General features: G+C 41.8%; 1 protein-coding gene across 1 annotated transcript in view; it reads right to left on the bottom strand.

The window, feature by feature from the left end:
• Positions 1 to 12,493, bottom strand: part of CFAP47 (cilia and flagella associated protein 47) — a 583,307-nt gene that overhangs the window by 117,189 nt on the left and 453,625 nt on the right. The window contains exons 58-59 of the mRNA XM_087721802.1: positions 8,292 to 8,451; positions 7,399 to 7,496 (exon numbers count right to left, since the gene is read on the bottom strand). Coding sequence (XP_087577928.1) covers positions 7,399 to 7,496; positions 8,292 to 8,451 — 258 coding nt within the window. The remainder of the gene's footprint in view (positions 1 to 7,398; positions 7,497 to 8,291; positions 8,452 to 12,493) is intronic.

Here is a 12,493-nt window from a genome sequence, read left to right as displayed (position 1 = left end):
TGTAAGGTGACCAGACGTCCCGCTTTCAGCGTGACAGGCACACTTTTCTACAATTTGTCCCGCGTCCCGCCACATTCTTAAAAAGTCCCGATTTTTTAAAAAAAAATTATTTTTACCAATGTAAAGAGGCTGCAAGGCCGTGGCAGATAGGGGCCACCAGCGGGTCTTACTGATTTTCTAGGATACATACAAGTTGCCTACTATGTCCTCCATATTCGTGGAGAGACTCTCACTCCCGCGCAGCACGATCACACCGCAGGTTTTCAAAGCCACACTCTTGATTGGCTCGCAAACGTCACGAGAGACGGCTTCTGAAGGAGGACAAAAAGCGCTGTAGCTTTGCCTAAAGAATAGCCGTCTCTGTAGGAACGAGAATGTCACTCATCCCAATCCGTTGAGACAAATATTTAATCTCTCAGTTCAATGCTTTTGGAAAGCAGAAAGCCTAGATATTCAAGGGAAGACTTATCCTACTCGCGATAGCATTGGGATTCTGCACTATAACTCACAACGTTGCTATGCAATAGTAAATTGAAAAGATATAATATGGAAAAACCGACGTCATTAAGCTGTAAGTCCTGAACTAATATATTAAGGAGTAAGCCTTACTGAATTGCACATGGTTTTCTTGCTGCCTCGCTTAGAACTTCCCCCCAGAAACAAAGCAGTCTTGCGGGGGGCCCAGCGGCCCCCTTACGCGCGGGGTGCAACAGCCCACCCTTTGACTCGCTGTTTCCTTCCAGGTGGCTGGAGAGCAGCTTGTGACAAGGCGCGCCTCCTCGAGCTACCTGCAGCGGCGCTTCCCTCCCTCTGCGCCCCGCCTGTCTGCCTGCCTGCTGGCACCGATGCTCCAGGCGTCTTCTTCAACCAGGCAAGCCCTCCGCAGGGCAAGGGGGTGTGACCGGGCAAGGTAGAGTCAGGGGGGGGGGGGCAGACAAACTCCATGCCCGACTCTTTCTTCCAGCAGCTCTGTCCCATCTGCCAGAACATCTCCCATACAGTATGCACAACTCCGCAGAGCATAATTGGATCCTACAGTAAATACATTCAGTAGTATCAATGCGTTTTCCAACCTGGCAGAATGGAGACTACAGCGCCCAGAATTCCTAAACAACAGATTTAAATGCCTGCGTGAGAATTTTGGGAATTGAAGTCTCAGTACAGAGGTGCAGATCTTGAGCGAATTGGCTTGAAAGAGGCTAGAAGGAGCCTCACTGAATTTAATAATACTTGTTGCTGAATCAAGCAGACATGCTTCTGCTGATTAAACTATTTCAGTGTTTTCCCTATAATTCCTTTTACAAGATATAATCTTCCTTGAGTCTAGCTCAGTTCCTGGAGAAACCATAAACATATTCAAAAACTGCCAGGTTATTTTTGAAACTGTTGTTTTTCCCATTTAGCTTTCAATTTGTAGGGATGTAACCTGGCTGTTTTTGCCTGCTCTCAAAAAGATGAGCAGGGTTGAACCTGGCTAATAATTGGAGGGGAACCCACCTGGGAATCTCAGTACTGTATATTTAATAGGAAAATATTAAAAATTGTCCAAAAGCAACAATGACAATTTCCATACTACTGCTAAGAAAATTACAACACATCAATAAAATTATAGGAGCTGAGTTTAACTCAAGAGAAACTTTTCTAAAGGTAGACAGTTATATAACAATTCCACAATTCTGAAAGAACAATCTTGTTCTATATGAAATTTAATGCTACAGCAGAATGAAGTAACACTGAAGATAAGTGCAGCTAGTCCTCAATGCACGACCACAATTGAGCCCAAAATTTATGTTGTTAAGTGAGAAATTTATTGAGTTTTGCCTCATTTTACAATTTTTCTTGCCACATTTGTTAAGTGAATCATTGCAGTTAAATTAGTATCATGGTTGTTGAGTGAATCTGCTTTCCCCATTCTTTGCTTGTCAGAGGGCCACGAACGGGAATCACATGACTCTGGAAAACTGCAACTGTCATAAATCTATGTCAGTTGCCAAGCATCCGAATGTAAATTTCATGACCATGGGGATGCTGCAATGGTCCTAAGTGTGAAAAATAGTAGAAGTCCTTTTTCTGTGCCGTTGTAACTTTGAACTGTCACTAAATGAACTGTTGTATATTGAGGACTGCCTATATTACATTTAATTTAAAAAAAATAGCCAATAATTTATATCCTTGAATAAGAACTGCATTTAATTCATATAATTATATTTTATGACTATTTACAGGAAGGTTCTTGGAATGGGGCTGAAAAGTCCCGATTTTTTTTAAAAAAATTAATCAACCCCCCCCCCTCCCGCCCTGGTCAATGGTGTCCCTCTTTACCAATGTTAAAATCTGGTCACCTTAACGTAGTGTAAAAAGTCTGTGGTTTCCTATATCCCTCAATGAGCGGAGATGATGAGGGGAGACGCGTTCTAACTCATCCCAGTTAACGAAGGGCGATTCAGAGAGTGACCGGTAATAAATCACTTTTCCCAGGCAGAATACCTGTTGCCCAATCAGGGAAAACAGATGTGGTCACATGTTATGGAACTACATTTCTCACAAGGCAGTTCTGCCTACATTTCCCATAAGGTGGCTACATTTCCCATGAGGTAGTTTCTTAAAGGAGACAGTTTTAATTCCTACACATTAGCTATATACTGTTGAGACAGCACAGTCTTGTATGGAGCAGAGTTTTGGGTCTATACTTGACCACAGTATAAAAACAAACATAGTCCCAACACTTGAGATGTATTTTGGGTACAGATCTAAGGATATCTGCTGCAGCAATTAAGAGCTGAATTGGGAATTTATACAATTCATGCACTATCCAAAATCAGAGCATATAACTACTGGCACAAAATCAATGAAACGGAGACTGATAGACTCCCCAAGTTATGCTTACTAAAGCAGATAAAATCATCATCACAAACCTCTTGGATCACTAAACTGATAAATTTTGTAAATTTTGCCTTCCTGTCTCTTCTGTAACAGGGAAACAAGCTAAAAAGGAGCTGCCCAAAGAATCAAGAATATAGAAGCACAAAATGATATAGCTGTCTTAATAAGGTTGGTAACTTGTAATGGCTGAGCAAATACAAACATACTTTTCAAATAGACAGATATTTAAAGTTGCAACTGCCAAAACATCTTAGGAAGATATTTACGTGAGTGAGATTTCAACAGCTTGACACAATGGTCTGATATGGGAGATTCCATTCTATACCCTATAATAGACATCTTTGCATAATGGAATGGCAGAGGTAGAAGTCCTGGCTCACATCCTATTTTACGTTGCCTGTATAAAAGAGTGAGAGACATGTATCTTGGCCTATATCAGTCTTGGCAAACCTTTTCGGCACTGAGTGCTGAAACAGGAGCACGCACATGATTGGGGGGGGGGCGATCTCCGGAAACCAAAAGAGCAGCTCCCCAGTGCACGCACGGGAGCACCGGAAACTGGAAGAGCAGTTCCCCGGTGTGCATGTGCACACCGGGAAGCTGAGCTTCCGGTTTCCGGTGTGCTCATGTGCACTGGTCACCTGGTCTTCCAGTTTCTGGTGCGATGCTCACACAAAGACCAGCTGGCCAGTACGCATGTGTGTGCCAGAAACTGGAAGCTCAGCTTCCCGGCATGTGCATGCATGCCACAGAGCTGCTCTTCTGGTTTCTGGCACCCCCTGCACATGAAGACCATCTGGCCAGCACACATGTATGTGCCAGAACCTGGAAGAACAATGGGCAATGGCTGGCATGCCTGGAGAAATGTTTCTGCATGCCATTTCCGGCACTTGTGCCATAGCTTTGCCATCACTGGCCATATACTAAACAAATGATCCATTGGGAACCCCATATCAAAACAACTTACCTTATGGGCGGCCTGAATTTGAAAACAACATTTAAGAGAGCATAGTACTTGAACAATGTGGGACTCATTGGGGTAAATTGTAGGTGTGACACTGAAATATAATTTTATCATATTTTATTTACCGTATATTACATTATTATATTTTATTCCATTTTCATTTTAAATTGTATTTTATTCCAATTTCATTTTAAATTGTATTTTATTGCATTCCATTTTAAATTGTTTTTATCAGATTTTAGTAACAATTTGTCTTTGGAACTCTGCACTTTGATATAGCCCATGGGTTAATCAATAAAGTAAACTAACTAAACTATATACATAATGCAGGCCACAAAGTGACACCAGCATGTGTGATTACATATTCAATAAACTTGACCTCTAGCTTTCTGGACAAGGTTATAGTGAGGAAGAACTACAATAGAATGCCAGATAGTTTTCCAGAGGAATGGGAAAGGGAATTTCCTAGCAATGTCAGCTAGGAATATGTTTCTGGGAAGATTTGGCAAGATCCAGTGGTTCTCTGGACATTTGTTCCCTTGCTTGGAGTTCCTAGAGAGGTACAAGTAGTCCTCCTATTACAGCAACAATTGGGACCAGAAATTCCATTACTAAGTGATGTAATTGTAAAGCACAACATAGCATGAGCAGGCTGCTTAGATTAGAGATGGCAATTCTGGTTGCCATTATTAAGCAAGGACTATCTGGGTCTTTAAGGAAGGAAAAACACATGATTGTGACTTCTGACTTCCTGCTGGCATCTCCATTGACTGCTTGTGGGAAATCAGCAGGGAATATTGGAAATTGCTATTATGTGACCACAGCTCACTGCAATGTTATAATCATGACCTATATACTGAGTGACTATGGGGATGCTGCAATGAACAGAATTCCAAGGTCTGATTGTAAGTACTATTTGTTTAGTGCTCTGGTAACTTTGAACAGTCACTGAATGAAATAACTATTTATGGTTAAACTAGCAATGAGAGCATTGTTTCAATGTGGCATTCATCTCAGTTTTACTATCAGATTGCAATTGATGGAGAGAGGAAAAATTATATTTAATATTTAAAATTAGAAATGGCCCATGAATTGACAATCTCTATTAAAGTTCAGATGATTAGGGATGCTTCAATATCAAAAAACACAGTGAATAACCAGATGGACTATCTCGGAAGTAGAAGAAAGGTCAAAAATATTATTCGCCTGTTGTCTTCTATTTAATGCATCAGCTCAGCTTCTACATGCAAAATTGCTTAGTCAGAAAAGTTTTTCTTGTGCTCCAATGGTTTTACAAACTAAACCTGGGAGAGTAAAAGGTTTAGGTCACCAAACAGGGACCATAAGGAACAAAGGGTTTAGGTTTGCATGATAAAAAATTGCCTGTTCATTTCCATATTTCTGTGATTAATTTTGGAGTGGCTTTTACTTATGAGCCTTCTGAGATAGGGACTCTTGTTTCCTGAAGAGCTAGTTCTTTAAGATTTGCATTTATATTCAAACACGGGAGCATTAATGTTTCCATTGAATTCCTTAGTTAAATGACCTTATCCTATATGATGAAATATAGGATATTTCTTTAAATTGGTCAACTATGAATAATTACATTCTTATCCAACAACTGAAAGTTAGTCATATACTGCATATTCAAAAATAAAACGTTATTGTCAATCTATGCTTAATCTTATTAACCTTCCAAGCTAGAGCAGCTGTGTTTGTTAGCTGGAGATAATGGCACAATTTCAACAGCAGAAAGGAACTTTAAGTCTGCAAAAGATATTCTCAGAAATACAGAAATTATCAAATACATATGAGAGGATAGAGAAGAAGCTGGAAGACTTAGAGCATCTAACAGCAAAATATGATGAAGAAGTTGAGGATGTTTATCAAATGGAAAAAGTGGTGGTTAAAACCCTAAAAATCGAAGAGGAAAATGAATATAAAGAAATTAAATTTGCTGATATTTATGGTGATTGGTTTCTCTCTGAAAATGGAAAGAGTGGAATACTGAAAAAGGAACTAAATGGAGGGGAAATATACCCCAGATGGCAAGATACAGAAGAAGAAAAAACAAAAGAATTTATGGATTTAAAGAGAGAAATTTTATTAGCAATATCATTGATAACACTACTGACAATCAAAGATAAGCTGATTAAGGAAACAGAAGAAGGGCATCGAAATTACATGAGAGATTTTATAAGCAAGGAGTTGCTAAGAGGAGTCCATACAAAGTTGATTAAGGAGATGATTAGAGGGCTGACACCACAAATGGCAGAAGATATGAGACTGTTTTGCTACTGGAAAGATACAGGTTGATAGATGGAAGAGTATAATTTAAAACTAGTTAAACTTAGTGAAATTTAGTGATAATAGATATAGTTAAATAAATAATTAATAATGTTACTAATGTATACAATGTGTAGTGTTATGATAAGTAATAATTGGATATGAATATTAAATGGTACCCATGAAAGGAAGATTAGAAATCCCTTAGATACAGTTAAAGTCTTGATTATTAGGGGGAAAATGATATGATACAAGATATAGTTAAATAACGAAGGGACAAGGATAACAACATATATATAGGTATGGGTACAATATAAGGAAACTGGATGTAAATTGTAAACAGTGATTTGGAAAGGAGGATTAGAAAATTTTGTTATTAAATACTATGGATGTTTAGCTAGAATAGGACATAAGGATTCAGTGTTAATGGAAGATTTTAGAAATAGTAAATGAAATGCCAGTATGTGGTTATGTATTAAATCTTGGTATATTTTATGATGGACGTTTAAACAATTATAGTCAAATGAAAATGGAGGTATGATGATGGTAACACGTATAAATATCTGAGTTAGAATACTTGAGTTAATATGAATTATGTTTGTTGACTGTGGAAGAAATGCACGAAAGTCTTTTTGTAACCAACTCATACACTATCTACAGTATGTAAAGAAGTATGTGTTGTGTTTGTTTTGAAAAAAAATATTTTAAAAAATCACCTGTTCATTTCAATATCCCTGTGGTTACTTCTAATTAATTTTGGAGTGGCTTTTACTTATGAGCCTTCTGAGATTGGGACTCTCATTTCCTGAAGAGCTAGTTCTTTAAGATTTGCATTTGTATTCAAACACGGAAGCATTAATGTTTCCATTGAATTCCTTAGTTAAATGAGCTTATCCTATATTTCTCCTTTCTGCATAAACTACTGTAGAACAAACTCCTGAAAAAGTAGTAGATGCGGTGATAGTTGGAGAGAGTTCCATCTGTATGGAATTACTTTGGCAATCCTGAGCTATCTTTCAGTTTTCCAGGACAATAGCAGTTTTCAAGCCCTATTACATATCAAATGGGATATGCATGTTGTACACTAATACACATTTCTTTACTATACTACAAGAAGAAGGAACTGATTGATTATAATAGCAATTGTAATATACTTGGTCATTTGAACATTTGTACTAAGTTCTCTTTATCTACTATTCCATTTATTTTAGTTGGGGAATGTTATTTTCATTTTCTTCTACTCAATTTAAATTGTTCATTGATACCTGGAGCTGATTCATTGGCCAGAGCTTCAGGAATTCCATAAATTGGGTAGATCCAACGGAGTCCTTTAAGTTCTTCATCCTTTATTATTACAGTTTGGCTGAGAAATATAAGCAAGTTAAATATTAATATTATCATTGTAAAAGAAAAACCTAGTACAATCATTACTTTGTGGCCTTATCTATTCATTTAAAACTTGTTTGAAATTTCTTGTATCAGTAATATATCTGATACAAAACCTAATTTAAAAATCTACTTCTTACAAAATTATACCATGTACTAGGACTGATCCCATTTCATAATATATGCCATCCACCAAGCAATTAAAGTTGGCTTTAGTACAAAAAATTGATGTAACATCAAAATAGAAAAGAAATAACAACATATGTGTTGATGACATACCTCATTATAGCCTCTTTTATAGCTAGTGATATTACATTATTTATAACAGAGATATTGACTCCCTCAATTAACCATTAGATTAGGCATGCTTTAATTTGCTTAAATCAGCAAAGATGGCAATTTAGCTCATCTTATATAACTATCATTCCATTGAGTATAGTAGTTGAAAACTATCCATACTCTCTTGGATAGCTGACAATGAGTTGTCTGATAATATAACCAAAGATGGCTTTGTCATACTTATACAGCCTAATAATTTTAGACAGTACAGAATTATCTGGAGTTTTTAAGTATGAAATTCTTAAGATGTCCTATATTTGTTTAAATTTAATAAGTGTGAAATATTCTATGTTAATTATTATGTAATTATATAAATTATTAAATTTATAAATAATGCTTTATGTTAACAAATTATGTTATTAAATTAATTCACATAATGATTTCAAATTTAAATCAACATTAGTTATGGATAACTCATGTTTAAGGTACTTACCTGTTGACTGCTTCCCTTAATTCAAATGTGTCATCATAAGTCCAGTTTTCTTCATGTACCTTCTTAACTTCAATAACAATAAAAGTTTCATAGAGTTTCATAGAAAGAGGAGCAAATAATATAGGAATATCAAGCTTGCTTTTTTGAGGTAAAATTATTCCTAAAAAGCAGAAAATTAAATAGTATAAATAATTACTTTGCTATTTACTCTTAATTATATATTTTTTAAAAATGCAGCATAAAAGGAAACACAATTGTTTATAAAGAACCTCTTTTCCACTAAAAAAAATCCACTATCATATATAAATAACTTTAAAACTGTTATTTCTCAGAAACAGGTAACCAGCTTACCACAATGTTGAATGTTGAATGTTGATTTTATTTATATGCCGCCCTTTTCCCCCGAAGGGGACTCAGGGCGGCTCACAACTCAACCAGGGAAGGGGGATACAAACAGAAAATTAAAATGACACAAAAACAATACATAATTTAAAATACACAACAGTCATACCAATTCGAGACGGGCGCAATAGTTCTTTAGCCCCAGGCCTGTCTGAACAGCCAGGTTTTAAGGGCTTTGCGGAATGCCTGGAGGGTGGTGAGGGTTCGAATCTCCATGGGGAGTTCATTCCAGAGGGTCGGAGCAGCCACAGAGAAGGCTCTCCTCCGGGTAGTCGCCAGTCAACACTGGCCGGCGGATGGAATTCGGAGGAGGCCTAATCTGTGAGATCTAATCGGTCTAGTGGAGGTAATTGGCAGCAGGCGGTCTCTCAAGTACCCAGGTCCAATACTATGAAGGGCTTTATAAGTGACGACTAGCGCCTTGAAGCGTATCTGAAGACCAATAGGCAGCCAGTGCAGCTTGCGGAGGATAGGTGTTACGTGGGTGAACCGAGGTGCACCCACGATCGCTCGTGCGGCTGCATTCTGGACAAGCTGAAGTCACCAAATGCTCTTCAAGGGCTGCCCCATGTAGAGCACGTTGCAGTAGTCCAGTCTAGAGGTCACAAGGGCATGAGTGACTGTTGTGAGAGCCTCCCGGTTCAGGTAGGGACGCAACTGGTGCACCAGGCGAACCTGGGCAAATGCCCCCCTGGTCACAGCTGACAAGTGGTGTTCAAAAGTCAGCTGTGGGTCCAGGAGGACTCCCAAATTGCGAACCCTGTCTGAGGGGCGTACTGTTTGACCCCACAGCCTGAGAGATTATTCCATCTGCCCTCTATTTTTACAATCGTCATCCACTCCACCGTCCACTGGACTGGACTTTTTTGCGAACCCGCCTACAAACTTTACTCGAATATCTTAAATAGCTGCGCAATTTTCTTTTTGTATGGGGAGTGCATGTGGTACGTTATGTACTTGATTGAATGATCCCACACTTTTTAACTTTTTAACTTGTGTAATCCCCTTTTATATTATACTGCTGTATCTTTTTAAAATTTTTGTGGGGGTGTGAGTGAGTGAGTGTTTGAGTGTGCAAGCGAGATTGGGATGGGAACCAGGTTCCCCCACACTGACTGCTTTGCAGGAGTGTTGGGGGGATCTGGGCCTGTTCCAATCTCAGGATGATTGATTCGAAGGGCCTGTCGGGAAATGCGGGGCCTGTGGGGGTGGGTGGAGGGACTACGGACACGGGAGTGGGCCGGAGCATTACGGTCTTAACAGGGAGGGGCAGATATGGTGGGGACTTTAGGGCTGGCCATTACCGGGGAAGGAGGGCTCGCTACGTTACAGAGATCCCTCCTTCCGGCCCTATGAGTCCCACTCCAAGGCCAGATTGCGCGAGTAATCAGGACCCTGGTCTCAGGCTGCTGTCGCTAAATGCCAGGTCTGTAGTTCACAAGGCTCCCCTCATCCGGGACTTAATCTTAGACGAGAGGGCAGACCTGGCATGTATTACTGAAACCTGGCTGGGCCCGGAGGGAGGAGTCCCCCTCGTAGAAATGTGCCCAGAGGGTTTTCAGGTGCTTCATCAGCCGCGATCCCAGAAAGGGGTGGGGGAGTGGCTATCGTTATCCAAGAGTCTCTAGTACCTCGTAGGATCCCTGCTCCGGAGCTTGTCGGGTGTGAGTCCTTGCTGGTGAAGTTGGACCTCAAGGGTCAAGTGGGCTTGCTGTTAACGTACCTGCCTCCCAACAGCATTGCAGCAGCCCTCCCCTCACTCCTCGAGTCAGTAGCTGAGCTGGCAATTGAGTTTCCCAGGCTTATGGTTCTGGGGGATTTCAATTTGACTTCGCTCGGTGAACACTCTGATGGAGCGCAGGAGTTCATGGCTTCCATGACAGCCATGGGCTTGACCCAAGTAATTCGGGGCCCGACTCACTCGGCAGGTCACAAGCTCGACCTCATATTCCTCTCGGAGCAGTGGAGTTGTGATCTTGGTTTGAGGGGTAGCGAGATCTTACCCCTGTCATGGTCGGACCACTACCTACTGAGGCTTGACTTTCGGAGACCAAACCCCCACTGTAGGGAGGAGGAACCGATTAGGTGGTTCCACCCCAGGCGACTTATGGACCCTTTGGGCTTTCAGACGGAGCTTGGCGTTGTTCCTGATACCCTCGCCCACAGTCCGGCGGAGACTCTGGTTGCTGCTTGGAATTCAGCAGCGGCAGGGGCTCTTAACCGGATTGCGCCTTTACGGCCGATCCGAGGCAGTGGATCCAGGAGGGCCCCTTGGTTTACTGAGGAACTCCGGGAGATGAAGCGCCGAAAGAGATGCCTAGAGCAACGATGGAGATCCAGTAAGTCCGAGTCAGACCGAGCGCTTTTAACATCCAGCATCAGAGCTTATCTCCGGGCAATTAGGACGACTAAAAGAACATACATTGCCTCTCTGATTGCTTCCGCTGAGTCGCGCCCTGCCGCCTTGTTCAGGATAACCCGTTCCCTCCTAAATAGGAGGGATACGAGCGATCCTTTGCAAGGCAGAGCTGAGGATTACGTCCAATTCCTCGCGGATAAAGTTGCTCGGCTTCGGATGGACCTGGACTCCAATTGCGCAGAGCCAGCTGAGGTACCAGGGGAGAATCTGGCAGGACATCACTGGATTGAATTTCAAGCTGTTACCCCTGAGGACGTGGACAAGGCCATGGGAGCCGCAAGTGCTTCCACATGTGTACTGGACCCGTGCCCCTCCTGGCTGGTTGCTAACAGCAGGTAGGTGACACGGGGCTGGATCCAGGTGGTTGTTACGGCCTCCCTTTGGGAAGGGTTCTTTCCCCCCGCTCTAAAGGCGGCGGTGGTGAGACTCCTTCTGAAGAAGCCATCTTTGGATCCAGCCATTTTAAACAACTATCGTCCAGTCTCCAACCTCCCCTTTGTGGGGAAGGTTGTTGAGAAGGTGGTAGCCTTTCAGCTCTGGCGGTCCTTGGAGGAAACCGATTATCTAGATCCCTTCCAGTCAGGATTTAGGCTGGGCTACAGCATGGAAACCGCTTTGGTCGCATTGATCGATGACCTCTGGAGAGCCAGGGATGGAGGTTATGCCTCCGTCCTAGTGCTCCTTATGAGCCAAGGTGGCGCAGTGGTTAAATGCAGCACTGCAGGCTACTGCTAGATCAGCAGGTCACCGGTTCAAATCTCACCGGCTCAGGGTTGACTCAGCCTTCCATCCTTCCGAGGTGGGTAAAATGAGGACCCAGATTGTTGGGGGCAATATGCTGACTCTCTGTAAACCGCTTAGAGAGGCCTGAAAGGCCTATGAAGCGGTATATAAGTCTACTGCTATACTATTATCCTTGACCTCTCAGCGGCTTTCGATACCATCGACCATGGTATCCTTCTGCGACGACTGCGGGAGGTGAGGGTGGGAGGCACTGTCCTACGGTGGTTCTCCTCTTACCTCTCGGACAGGTCGCAGTCGGTGTTGGTTGGAGGGCAGAGATCGACCCCTAGGTCCCTGAATTATGGGGTGCCGCAGGGTTCAATCCTGTCCCCCCTCCTGTTTAATATTTACATGAAGCCGCTGGGTGAGATCATTCGACGGCACGGGATAAAATACCATCAGTATGTGGACGATACGCAGCTGTATCTGTCCATCCCGTGTCAACTCAGTGAAGCGGTTGACGTGATGTGCCAGGGCCTCGAGGCTGTTAGGGACTGGATGGGGGTTAACAAGCTTGTACTCAATCCGGATAAGACCGAGTGGCTGGTGTGTTTCCCTCCTACTAATTGGCCAAGTCTTCCATCTCTCCATCCATCAT

Source organism: Thamnophis sirtalis, unplaced genomic scaffold (genome assembly GCF_051295495.1).
Source record: "Thamnophis sirtalis isolate CommonGarterSnake01/CBP01778 unplaced genomic scaffold, rThaSir2_p1.2 scaffold_8, whole genome shotgun sequence".
Classification (NCBI taxonomy): domain Eukaryota; kingdom Metazoa; phylum Chordata; class Lepidosauria; order Squamata; family Natricidae; genus Thamnophis; species Thamnophis sirtalis.
This window is presented reverse-complemented; position numbering and strand designations above follow the sequence as displayed.